The sequence below is a fragment of the Anguilla rostrata genome, chromosome 5, assembly GCF_018555375.3.
Source record: "Anguilla rostrata isolate EN2019 chromosome 5, ASM1855537v3, whole genome shotgun sequence".
NCBI lineage: Eukaryota > Metazoa > Chordata > Actinopteri > Anguilliformes > Anguillidae > Anguilla > Anguilla rostrata.
The window spans coordinates 28,288,356-28,301,399 of NC_057937.1; the positions used below are offsets into that span (position 1 = coordinate 28,288,356).

General features: G+C 38.9%; 1 protein-coding gene across 5 annotated transcripts in view; it reads left to right on the forward strand.

Moving 5' to 3' along the window:
- The window catches only part of luzp2 (leucine zipper protein 2), a 327,898-nt gene that overhangs the window by 279,663 nt on the left and 35,191 nt on the right, over positions 1–13,044 (forward strand). For all 5 annotated transcript variants that reach the window (XM_064335713.1, XM_064335712.1, XM_064335715.1 and 2 more), the window contains one exon: positions 8,606–8,773. In XM_064335713.1, the coding sequence (XP_064191783.1) occupies positions 8,606–8,773 (168 nt within the window). The remainder of the gene's footprint in view (positions 1–8,605; positions 8,774–13,044) is intronic.

The following is a 13,044-nucleotide window of genomic DNA, read 5'->3' on the forward strand; positions in this document are numbered from 1 at the left end:
ATGGCAACGCCACTTTCCAAATATAATCACATGGTTACTCATGAACATCCACAAACTTTATTGTGCACGCTTTTAAAAATTACTTTCTACCAATGCATGCCAACTGTGTATATCCGCACAAAGTCTCAACCAAAGCACGGGGTGCAGTGACACAAATTCAAAAATTTCTATTATTTATGAGATTAGTTCAAACTACATTTTTGGAAAAAAAACAGCCATACTCTGCGCACTGTCTGGGCAAGAATGGCAGTTCTCTTAAGAAAAGCTTCTTCTGATGAGTATAGTCTTTTATTGCAGTAGTAGACCACATAAATTGGCAGTACGCAGGGCGCAAAGCACACAGTTCTTAAACGGAATGAAAAGAGGTCAGTTGATTGAGTATGATTGAATTCAGCTGCAACACACCTAATTATAATATATAATTATAATTCAGCCTAATCCACCCCATTTTACAACTGAGCCATGCACTGTGACCTGTGCACTCCATGCCTGAGTACACCAAAATACCAAAATTCAGCAGTCACTCAGTACTCCCTTGCACTGGACCATTGACTGTCCATGAGCCGTGTACCATTGATTCTGGAAAATGGAGCCCAACAATAGCCGTCGTTATGTGTCTCAAGTACGACAGAAAAGGCTGAAAATCTGTGTGCTACACATTTTAAATCTTTTAATATGTCCCCAGCTGTAGTGTTTTATGAGATTCTTTTTTGGAATGTATATTGTATGTTCAAACGTATAGTCCAGACCAATCAAATTACTGCTGATGGCTTTTTGTTGCACTGTCTGACAGCTTCTTTTCTCCCTTTATTTAATCCTCAAAGGACATTGCCCATTATTTGTTCATTTTGAAAATAAAGCAACTTTTTCATAAAGGTATAGCTGCATTGTAAATCTCATCATCAACAGTAAACTAAGTTCCCTTACAAAAACACCAAAAGGCAATTGCAAGTAACTAATGCAATTACAAATGAAATTCTGTTTGTTGTTGTTGTCGGCAGTGCCTTGATGAAAATAATACTTTATTGTTTAAACAAACAAATGAAAAATGGTTGGCATACTTTGAGGATGAATCCTGAGAAGGACAAAAGCAACTGTCTTACAGCACCAACAGCCATGGAAAATGATTAAAATTGTGTTGACTCGTTTTATCAATTGCAATTGTTTGGACTGCGCACAAAAAATATTCTCCTAGATACCTACATAAATACAGTAACTATATGTGTTCCCCCTCAAGTCACCTTTATAGAACAACATAACAGTGCATACATTTTTAAAAAATGCCATTTGCTAAATTACTAGCTAATTTTCACATTTAATTTAATGCTGAGTCCTGAGGTGCAGATGCAACATACAAAAACAAAAACTCGTAGCCGTGAAGTGCAACAGTGCACTTTGGGGCTACTAGTTTTTGTTTTTGCATGTTGCATCTGCACCTCAGGGCTGCTAGTTTTTGTATGTTTGTGTTTTGTACCTCAGGGCCGTTACTTTTTGTTTTTGTATGTTGCATTTGCACTCCAGGGCTGAAAGTTTTGTTTTTGCATTTTCTTTTTGTATTTGTGTTTTGCACTTCAGGGCTGCATGTTTTTGTTTTTGTATGTTGCATCTGCACCTCAGGGCCGAAAGTTTTTGTTTTTGCGTTTTCTTTTTGTTTTTGTGTTTTGCACTTCAAAGCCACCATAGTTCACACCTGCCGCAACATGAAAAAAACATTCTATTTCTATTTCGCGGTCATTGCAAATCCCTGCAAACAAAATGGATTAGTGATGATGACCTTCTTATTTTTGCTAGCATTAAACAAAAAAAGATAATACTAATAATAATTTGTAATAATAAATTATGATATTGAGTATTATATAGGCCATGTCATATATATGTTATATATATTTAAAATCAATCTGCTATGTTTCATAATAAATAGGCTATTTATATATTATCCATCCATCCATCCATCCATTATCTATACCCGTTTATCCTGAGCAGGGTCGCGGGGGGGGGGTTGTAGCCTATCCCAGCAGGCATTGGGCGAGAGGCAGAAATACACCCTGGACAGGCCGCCAATTTATCACAGGGCACACACATCATTCACTCACACACTCATACCTATGGACAATTTAGAGTCTCCAATTAGCCTACCTGCATGTCTTTGGACTTTGGGAGGAAACCGGAGTACCCGGAGGTACTCCATGCAGACACATGGAGAACATGCAGACTCCACACAGAAAGGCCCCAACCCGAGATTCGAACCCACAATCTTCCCGCTGTGAGGCGACAGCGCTACCCACTGTATCACTGTGCCGCCCCATATACATACATTATATTTCTTAAAATTTCCTAATACCCTACCCTACCAGTCAGAATGGTAGTTTTTTGTTTTTTTCTTTTGCAATCGATTTTGTTAGAATTGGGGATTTCTTTGCAACAAATGCTGCTAGCTTCCACCTAGGAGTCTTAACTGTTGGCAACATAGTGAAGGAGGCAAATTGATTTCAGAGGTGATGAAGGCACAATACACGCCACCACCAACCGAAGAACCTCTGGAGGAGTACAAGCTGGAGATGAGAGATGGGAGCTCTGGATGGACAGCACATCACCATCCAGGCATCTGCCAATTCAGGATCACAGTTTTTTGATTACAAGGGTTCATTCTCTGTGGTCCTCCTGGCTCTGGTTGATGAGGACTATGAGGGCTATGGCAGCAACATCAATAGGGGAATCTTTTCCAATTCTAAGATTGAACTCCAGGCAGGGGTTTTGAATGTGCCACCGCCATCTCTTCTCCTTCTGCATCTCCTCTCCCTTCTGTGAAGAGGCTAGTGCCATTTGTGATCATGGCATACAAGGCATTGCCCTTGAAGCCTTACCTCCTCAGGCCCTACCCAGGCCCAAGAAGGTGCATACAAGGCGACATGTGCATCTTCAATTACCATCTCTATAGAGCACACCGAATCATGGAGAATGTGTTTGGCATCCCCTCCCAGCGCTGGAGGGTTTATCAGCATCCTCTGACACGGCGACAGTGTGATCAAGACTAGCTGCATACTTTCTAATTACCTAAAGATGCTGGAAACCTGTTGGGGGATGATGAAGCAGGCGGACATGAAGGGGATCACGGAAATATTCTTGGTCCCATCAGAGGTCTTCCGAGTAACCATGCATTTGTGGAGGTTTTCAGGGAGGATACATTCCAGTTATTTCATGTCGCCTGCTGGACAGGTTCCATGGCAGTTTGATCATGTGAGCTATGGTCTGTCACTCTAATGTTGTGTGACTGACCAGTGCATGTTTAATATATTCAATAGCCTGAATAGCCTAAAGATTAACAAATTCCAAATAAATTTTATAAATCTACACAAAATGATCATGTTGTTTATAGTTCATGTTGTTTAAGTTGTTGTTAGTCATGGCTCAGAAACAGTTCTGTTTTTAATATACTGTAGCCCAGCATATTTTGTGTAATTAACCTACCTTCTGATGCATTTTAATGTTTTGGTATTCACATAAAAATATCACTATCTTTCCCTATACATGTACATAGATTTAATTAATTGCTTTATGAATAAATAACCTGACCTCCAGAAGTACATTTTTGTTTCTCCTTTTTAATTCTTCCAACAATATGTCACATTTATGTCACATTAACATATGAATAATAGTTATTTCACAGAAAATTACATTGAACATTAAATTAAAGACTTGTGTAAGTATTTGTTTGGAGCTGCTGGGAATGAAAGACGAAAAACTCAGCTTCATGCAGCAACACCTGGTATTTAAATTATTTCCAAAGGGAGTTTACGAATGCTAGGTGCCAAAAAAAAAAAAAAAAAAGTATCATCCCTTTCTTTGGCTCACTTTAGCTCCCTGGCCTATTTTCTTTCTAAGTATGCCTCTAGCTGGTCCCTACTTTGGGTCTTCTGCCTGGTCCTAGCCTTGGACTGGACAGCTACAGCAGCCACACCCACTCCCTCACTGTCAGATCCATCTGGCTGGTCTTCCGGCCCTGCCTCAGACTCCTGCATCTCCTCCACCTGCTCATCTACACTGCTGTGTTTCCTGTTTAAAAGCAGAGGGAATTTCAGTGCCATTCTGTTACTGTGTTTAGTTAGTAAGTAAGGCACAGAGAACACACAGCATCACAGAAAACTGAGAAAAGAGGCAGAGACCACAGTGTTTTTTTGAAACATTAATTTATTAAATTAACGAATAGATGTCATTCACAACAGTGAAAAAATGATTGAAATAAGATTTACAACTGTAGCAACAGTGACGAGTGCAAAACCTGCGCTAGTAAGGAAATGAATCACTGCTCAGACAACAAAATGTAGGTCGGCCCATTGAAGGTTTTACTAACGATTTTACATGAGGCTTTGCCTCTTCCTCTCTGGTTTACCAAAATGTCAGTGGTGAATAAAATACACTTTGAAATAAAAATACAAACTCAAGTATTGTTCATAAAAGTTTGCACATCAAACACAGAATGTTATAAATCCACAATGTATTAAATTAAAACCTATTTGACAAGCACACAGCAAATTTTCACTATACGCACTCAGTAGATAGTAGGCAATGAAACAAAGGGAGAGCTCAGGAGGGGAAATGTGGCTTTGTTTGGGGTTTTTAAAGAGCTTTGTTAATCAATTTTCTATTTACATGTATTATAAAAAGAAAACCAACATTAACACAACAACAATTTAGGTCAGAATTATAAACCATTACAGATGGCTTTGGTGGCTAGAGAAAAGTCTACTAAACGTACATAGTGCAAACTTGAAGTCCAAAGTAAGGGAGAGTTACTATAGATGTGACAGTGTTCGGATTTTGCTCATTTTATGCAGAAAATATTTAGCGTAGCTCTATGAAATTTTACTTTAAACAGCTTTGACATGTCAGCAGTCCTCACCCTTTTCAATTACGTCCATAACCTAATGGAGTGGGATACAATCAAAATCAAATTACAAGCAGTCCAATGTTAAATTCATACAACCTAGTATGTATAATTGCAACAGAGGGGTTGAATAATTGTTACAGTAAATGAAAAAGCCATACACTGTGCGTGTGGCAGTTCATTTCTGCACATACTAATGTTAATCAAGGAAACACATTTTCAGTGATAAGATGAGACCAGCCACATCCTAAAATTATGAAGTATGGGGCTTTATTTATGAAAGAAGCCTATGCACAAACATTGACGCACTAGCTACTTCATAAATTACCATGCAGTGTGTTGTGGTAACATCCAAATCAATGAGGAAAGCTACTTTTGTTTGTTTGTTAACAGCCAGGTGTGCTTTTACAAAACAGATAGCCTACTATACCATCTGGTGTGTGCTTATTATAAATGCCAGTGACCAGGTGGCTGTTTCTTTTCTATTAATCATTTGGAGTAAGCATATTGGCTGAACAACTGAAACAGAGTATGCTCAAATTGCATTACTGAAATAAAAAAGGTACTGTGTGTCTGTTTTTATTCATTTAAAGTTTGTTTTGAACATGTAGCCTACATTACGTATTTTGACATTTAAGGTTGGCTGTTATCATCCACACAGCCATAGGGATAAGTCATTGTATTTTTAATTTTACTAATCTGCCTATGATTTCTTTTCAGCACTGTAGCACTAGCTACTAATAGAATAAAGTGATAAGAGCTACTAATAGAAGAGCATGATTACAGAAGAAAGTGATAATAGAAGAACGTGATTACAGACTAAATTGCTGTGAAGCAATTTAGGCTGTAATCACTTTCTTCTATTATTCCTGTTAGCTATCACCTCAACCGTAACCTGCTTAACCCACTTTATTTTCTTTGCTAAATCCCTTATAGCTTTTTTGCTACATTCCATTCTACCGCTACTTTACACCAGGCTGGCCAGTAGAGAATGGCCTCTTACAGAATTTTTTACAGAGCATTTACATTGCTTCCATTTATACCATTTATATTGAACCTGTGACCTTTAGGTTACAAGAGCAACACCTTACCCATTACACTACACTGCCACCATATTGCTCTGTCTCTTGCCTTGCAACTCTGTAAAGCGTCTTTGTGACTGTTCTCTGTATAAACCATTATACAAACAAAATTGAATTGAGTTGACTGTATAAAGTGTCGAAAATGATGAAGTCTGAAGAGCTCTTTCTATAACAGTGATCAGTAAATCCATACAGGAGTTGAAATAAGCTTTATTTGCCACATAGACAATTGTGTACCAGCATTTCTCTACCATGATCTTCCTCTCCTCTCCTTTTCTGTCCCCCTGTGGTGGCTGTCCCTGGCCAGCCCTGGTATGCGTCATCTCTATTTGTTATAGCATACAGATGGCATATACCGGGGCTATCCCTGGCCCAAAATGGTTCAATATGGCAAATATACATGAAAAAATACAGTCTGAAGAGATGCGGGTGGTTTGTAGAAGAATGGGGAATTTGTTCCACCACTGGGGAACTAAGTTGGAGAGGCTCCGTGGTCAGGACGAGCGAGAACCATTCACCCGGATAGCAGGAATAAAGACAAGTTGGGCAGCAGCATTCTGAATCATCTGTAGTGGCTGTATGACACAAGCTGGCAGGCTTGCATGGAGGGAGTTGCAGTAATCAAGATGGGAGGTCACCATAGCCTGTGCAAGTAGCTGGCTGGAGTGTGTGATCAGATATGATCGAATCCTTCTGATGTTGTATAGGAGGAATCTTCAGGACCAGGATGTTGTTGTGATGTGCTCCTTGAAGACCAGTTAGTCATTCAGGACCACCCATAGGCTCTTTGCAGAGTGAGAGGCAGCCACTTTGGTACCATTGATAGTGATGAGAGCTCCTGTATTCAGGAGGTCTTGTGCAGGATGAACAACAGCTCAGTCTTGTTGAGTTTGAGCTTCAGGTGATACCTGGTCATCCATGTCAAGATGTCAGCCAGATAGGCAGATATTCTCTGTATGGCAGAGGGAGGGAGAGAGAAGAAGAGTTATGTATCATCAGCATAATAGTGATAAAAGAAGCCATGTGTGTCAATGACTGAGCCCAGAGATTTGGTGTAAATGGAGAACAGCAGATCCCCCGGTACAGTCCTGTGGGACTCCTATAACAAGGGGATGAGATGCAGAAACAGACACCATCCAAGGGACCTTGTAGGACCGATCTGCAAGATAGGAAGCAAACCAAGAGAGGGCAGTCTCAGAAATGCCCATTTCAACCAATGTGGAGATGAATAGTTGGTGGTTATTTGTGTGGAATGCTCCAGACAGGTCTAGGACAGAGGAAAGGGATAAGGCTCCATCACAGTCAGGAGGGCAGTCTTGGTTGAGTGCCCGGTTCAAAAGCCAGACTGGTGATGGTCAGACAGGTTGTTCTGTTGGAGACAAGATGATAATTGATTAAGCTCTGCTCATTCAAAAAGCGATAAAGGTTGATAGTTCTTGAAAACAGAGGGGTCTAAGGTAGGTTTCTATCTAAGGATTGGGGTAACTCAAGTAATCTGAAAGTCAGAGGGAACATGGCCCCAGGAAAGGGAGGCATTATTGATGGAGGACACTCACCAGATATAGACTGGAGGACTGCTGATGGGGTGGGGTCAACGGGTCTAACTCGCCTGCAATTCTAAAAATAGATAAGTACCGTGTGCAATTGTGTGTTAATTGCTGCTGGCTTGTTATCTTGCCTTCATGTGAACTGCGTCCGCAGCTATCAGGCTAATCCTATTAGTAATACTATTAGTAATTAGTAATAGGTGGTAATGGGGGAGTTAACAACTGGACTTATAACCTGTGGGAGCTCAGCAAATAGCAAGTGTGTATTGCAGCCATTTATACACCCACCATCTTCTGTTTTCCCAGCTATATTTTTCCATCCAGTGTCCTTTATTTTGTGGCATTTGTAATATTTATGTCTCTTATCAAAGAGTACGCTATTCTGTGAAATATAAAAAACCAGTTGGTCCACCATGTTTGATCATGGATGTTGTAGTTTGTAGCAGTATGGTGAACTCAGTCAAAATGACTTGTGATTGGATAGATAAATAATATCGCAATGTAGCAAACTCCCAAAAACGAAATTTCACTTTTTATCTGCAAGATTTTATGAACAATACTTTGTTCATAAAATCACACTTTTGTATTTGTTTTTAAAGTGTGATTTATTGGCATTAATAAATCATGGCCAGTGTGTAAAGGACTTTGATGTTTTCAAGCTCTGTATGTCACTCTGGATAAAGACATGTACTACGTGATTGTAAAATATAATCATTTTTATCTTTCACCGATTTTGGACTTCGGTCTTGATTTGACTAAATTCTTTTACCACAGAAATATGCTGGTATGCGTCAAATAGTACACATGAAACAGAATCACAACAACATTTACCAGTATAGTGTAGATACAGTTAGCTGGAATTGTGAATATGGCATTCTCAACATTCCCTTTTTGCAATGTATATTGAAAGCAAAGTCTTAACTGAATTATTTACTGTTATCAAAGAGCAACATAAAAGCCCTTTGTTACATTATTTTTCTTGTCATGCATTTATTATAGAATACTCAGCAAGTGTATATAAACATCGATCCATGACTGAATTGAGGCATGTATTTGATGAAAGCTTGTGTTGATGTCTTTCTTTGCTGCAGGAGTCACAGCTGAAAGCATTAAAGGACACAGCACATCTTTGCTTCTCTTCTGTACTACACAACCAGCCCTCCAACACCCATGGACTCCCCTCCACACACCCAGATATGTTGAGGTACTCCAACCTTGCCAACAACTCCAGAGTCACCTACCAGCAGCCACATGGCAAGGTACATCCCGTCCACTGCCACTCTAACACTCAGAAAATGTGGTTATCACAGGGAATGTAATAAATACTAACAGCATCAGTGTTTATCAATGACGTCATGTTATGTCTAGATAATGTCTCAGGACATGTTTAAAGTCAATTTTAAAGTCAATTTTCTGTAACTTCGTATAAAATGAATCGTGTAATGAGTTTGGACTCCATTGTACCTACTTACTAAGCTCATATAAAGAAATTGTCATACACTTATTCAGTACCCGTGAACATAAAACTAAATATAAAAGATGCAGTAAATTTAAAAAAAGAACTGAACCATGACAATCAACACATCTTAAGGCAGAATTGTATGTCCTGAGTACCATAGAGTCTGCTTAGTTCTCACAGAAGCTACATTTACAACAGCCGATGGACAGGTCAATCTGCTTTACACAATTAAAATTACATCATGGTCAACAAGATCAGAAAGAACTGCCGTGCTAAGTACTGGTGCCTGTTACACAATAAACCAATGAACAAAGGCAGGGATACACCGAAAATGTCCGTCAGTGTCTCACCATACACAGAGCAAGCTAATGGGAACCAAGGTGTCAGGATTTGCATATGTATAAATTATCATGTGCACATAGTAATTTCCTCTCTTGTGATCAGCAATCATGCTGCACATATTCATCTCATTCAGTTTTTCACCAATCCCAATTTCACCCCTACTTGGGTTCGTCAATTACATAAATGAAAATGACTCCCAGAACAAACAGCACAATTGTGTTTTTTCCTTCAGTTAAATAATATCATTGACTGACTTATTGACTGACTGAGTTGTGTTAGAAATAACACTGAGATACACTTGCAAGGTTGCATCATGCAAAATCTACTAAAGGCACATTTGTTTCTGGTTTTAGCAGTACTGAATACATGGTTGTCAAAATGCTCAAAAATAGAATATATTACAGATTAATTTGATTCCCTTGATTCCCATGAAAATGTATATGCTTCTTGGTATGAATTATTCATTGTGACTGTTATTAAGTTTAGATATTTCTCCTTTTTTCATGTCTAGACATGAATTTTCAACATTGTTTTGATGTTTTGATGAGGGTGGCAGTGTAGCACAGTGGGTAAATAACTGGGTTTGTAACAGAAAGGTCATAGGTTCGATTCCTGGGTAGGACACTGCCGTTGTACCCTTGAGCAAGGTACTTAACCTGAATTGCTTCAGTGTATATATCCAGCTGTACAAATGGGTACAATGTAAAATGCTATGTAAAAGTTGTGTAAGTCGCTCTGGATAAGAGTGTCTGCTAAATGCCTGTAATGTAATGTTGATTTAAAATAGGTTCATCTTTAATAGTCAATGTTTTAGTCAGCATGTCAAAGAAATCAAACATTGCTGAAGGATGATTAAGTCCTTACAAGAGTGACTTTAACGAATACTCATACTTGGACTGAAATTTGGGCTTAACTTGTCCATCCATCCATCCATTATCTATACCTGCTTATCCTGAGCAGGGTCGCGGGGGGTGCTGCAGCCTATCCCAGCATACATTGGGTGAGAAGCAGGAATACACCCTGGACAGGCCGCCAATCTATCACAGGGCACACACACCATTCACTCATACACTCATACCTATGGGCAATTTAGAGTCTCCAATTAGCCTACCTGCATGTCATTGGACTGTGAGAGGAAACCGGAGTACATGGAGCAAACCCACGAGGATATGGGGAGAACATGCAAACTCCACACAGAAAGGCCCAGGCCGGATTTGAACTTGGGACCTTCTTCCTGTGAGGCGACAGTGCTGCCCACTGCACCACCGTGCCACCTGGCTGAACTTGTAAATAATTCAATTTAATAAGCTAATAATAAAAAAATTAAACCAGCTGTTCAGGATCAAATGTCCTCATAAGGGTAGGAATAATATGTGTAACAAAAATCAAGAAATATATATAATGGGTGAATGTCCTAAAATCCCTATAGAAAAATCTGAATTTAAATCAGGTGTGAGGGGCATATGAGGAGATATTCAAAATTTCAAGTGAAACAAACATCATTACTGTGGGGCAACAAATCAGTCAAACATGTAATTGAAAATGAAGGAGAACCATTAGGCTTAATGTGGCTTAACAAGGCTTAATGGCCTAAAATTGAGGTATCAGTGTCTAGAAAAAAAACAAGAGGGGCACCCTAATTCCAGAAGAAAAGCACCAGGTCAAATAAACGTATTTTAAATTAATTCACAAAGTGAGAAATTGGCACCCTAACAGCAAAACGGGAGCTTAATGTAGCTTAATGTCCCTATAGTGGGATACAATTGAATTTTCAGACCTAACTTCTCATTGGTTCTTGTAATGAGGAGACAGAAAAGTCCAATATATAACAGGAAATATTTGTTTCAAATGAGCAATGACCAAAATTAAGCAAAGATGAGAACTTAACATGAGCTTAACATGGCTTAATGAGTGCTTATGTCTTAAAAATAGAAAAACATTAATTTAATTCAGCATGAGGGGGCTGTGTGGAGATACATTTCAAGTGAAACAAAAACACAAAGGTAGTCTACCAATTCAGTCAAGCCAATGAAAGTGAAAATAAATAGGAACCATTGGGTTTAGTGTGGCTAAACGTGGCTTAATGGAATAACATTGAGGTTTAACTGTCTTTTAAAAAAGAATGGCACCTGTTCTCATGTACATACGTCTTTTAAAATAAAACACTAACATCTTTTAAAAAACACTAATATCTTGAATGAATTTGACATGCCCCACCTACCCCACACCCATCCATCCAAGCCAGTCTTTCCTCAAACTTTTCTCCTGCCCGTCATACCCAAGCTAGTCTCTCACCCAACTGTCCCACACATTCACGCACACACCTACTCATGCACCCCACACCCACCTTCCCATCGAAACCATGCTTTCCTCCTACACCACCCACACAAGCCATGCGCTTCTCCTCCCATACACACACAATCTTTCCATTCACCCACACCCTGTTTATATCATCCATTCACAACAAGCTTTTATATTTTCTCAACTACACACTCAAGCCAAGCTTTCTATTTTCACCCTGCCCACTCCTTACTCACTCACTTCATGCATCACACTTTTATGTCATTTTACAGAGGCTGAATTACCACATTGAATGAGGAAATCCCTGGAACACATTGTTTTCTTCAATACTGAACATAAGTGTTTTATTTTCCCTAAATAGCAAAACATAAAGATGTAAAAAGCGATGTGCCAAAAATGAATTAAATGTATTTAATTTACATTTAAATTTACAATAATTTACAATTTACTAATTTACAGTAGGCCTGCTGAAAGTATACATTTAAAAAACTATTGTTTTTTTTTGTTTTGCCTGTGTGATGATTGCACACAAAAACCACGTTCTCTTGAGATGAAACCATGTAGCTGTCCTACATGGGCTAGAGAATGCATGGCTGTTTAAAGGAAATGCTTGATATTTCAGTAAAAAGATGATGTGAATTAATGGAACTATGGTGAAGAGAAATGCAGTAACACTAAACTTTTGAACAAATATTAACCAAGTGGCTAAATATATATTTATAAATATATGTATATACTGTATATACAGTTGAAGTCGAAAGTTTACATACACCTTAGCCAAATCCATTTAAATTCAGTTTTTCACAATTCCTGACATGTAATCCTAGTAAACATTCCCTGTCTTAGGCCAGTTAGGATCACAACTTTATTTTAAGAATGTGAAATGTCAGAATAATAGTAGAGAGAATGATTTATTTCAGCTTTTATTTCTTTCATCGCATTCCCAGTGGGTCAGAAGTTTACATACACTCTGTTAGTATTTGGTAGCATTGCCTTTAAATTGTTTAACTCGGGTAGCCTTCCACAAGCTTCTCACAATAAGTTTCTGGAATTTTGGCCCATTCCTCCTGACAGAACTGTTGTAACTCAGTCAGGTTTGTAGGCCTCCTTGCTCGCACATGCTTTTTCAGTTCTGCCCACAAATTTTTGATTGGATTGAGGTCAGGGCTTTGTGATGGCCACTCCAATACCTTGACTTTGTTGTCCTTAAGTCATTTTGCCACAACTTTGGAAGTATGGTTTGGGTCATTGTCCATTTGGAAGAGCCATTTGCGACCAAGCTTTAACTTCCTGCCTGATGTCTTGAGATGTTGCTTCAATATGTCCACATCATTTTCCTTCCTCATGATGCCATCTATTTTATGAAGTGCACCAGTCCCTCCTGCAGCAAAGCACCCCCACAACATGATGCTGCCACCCCCATGCTTC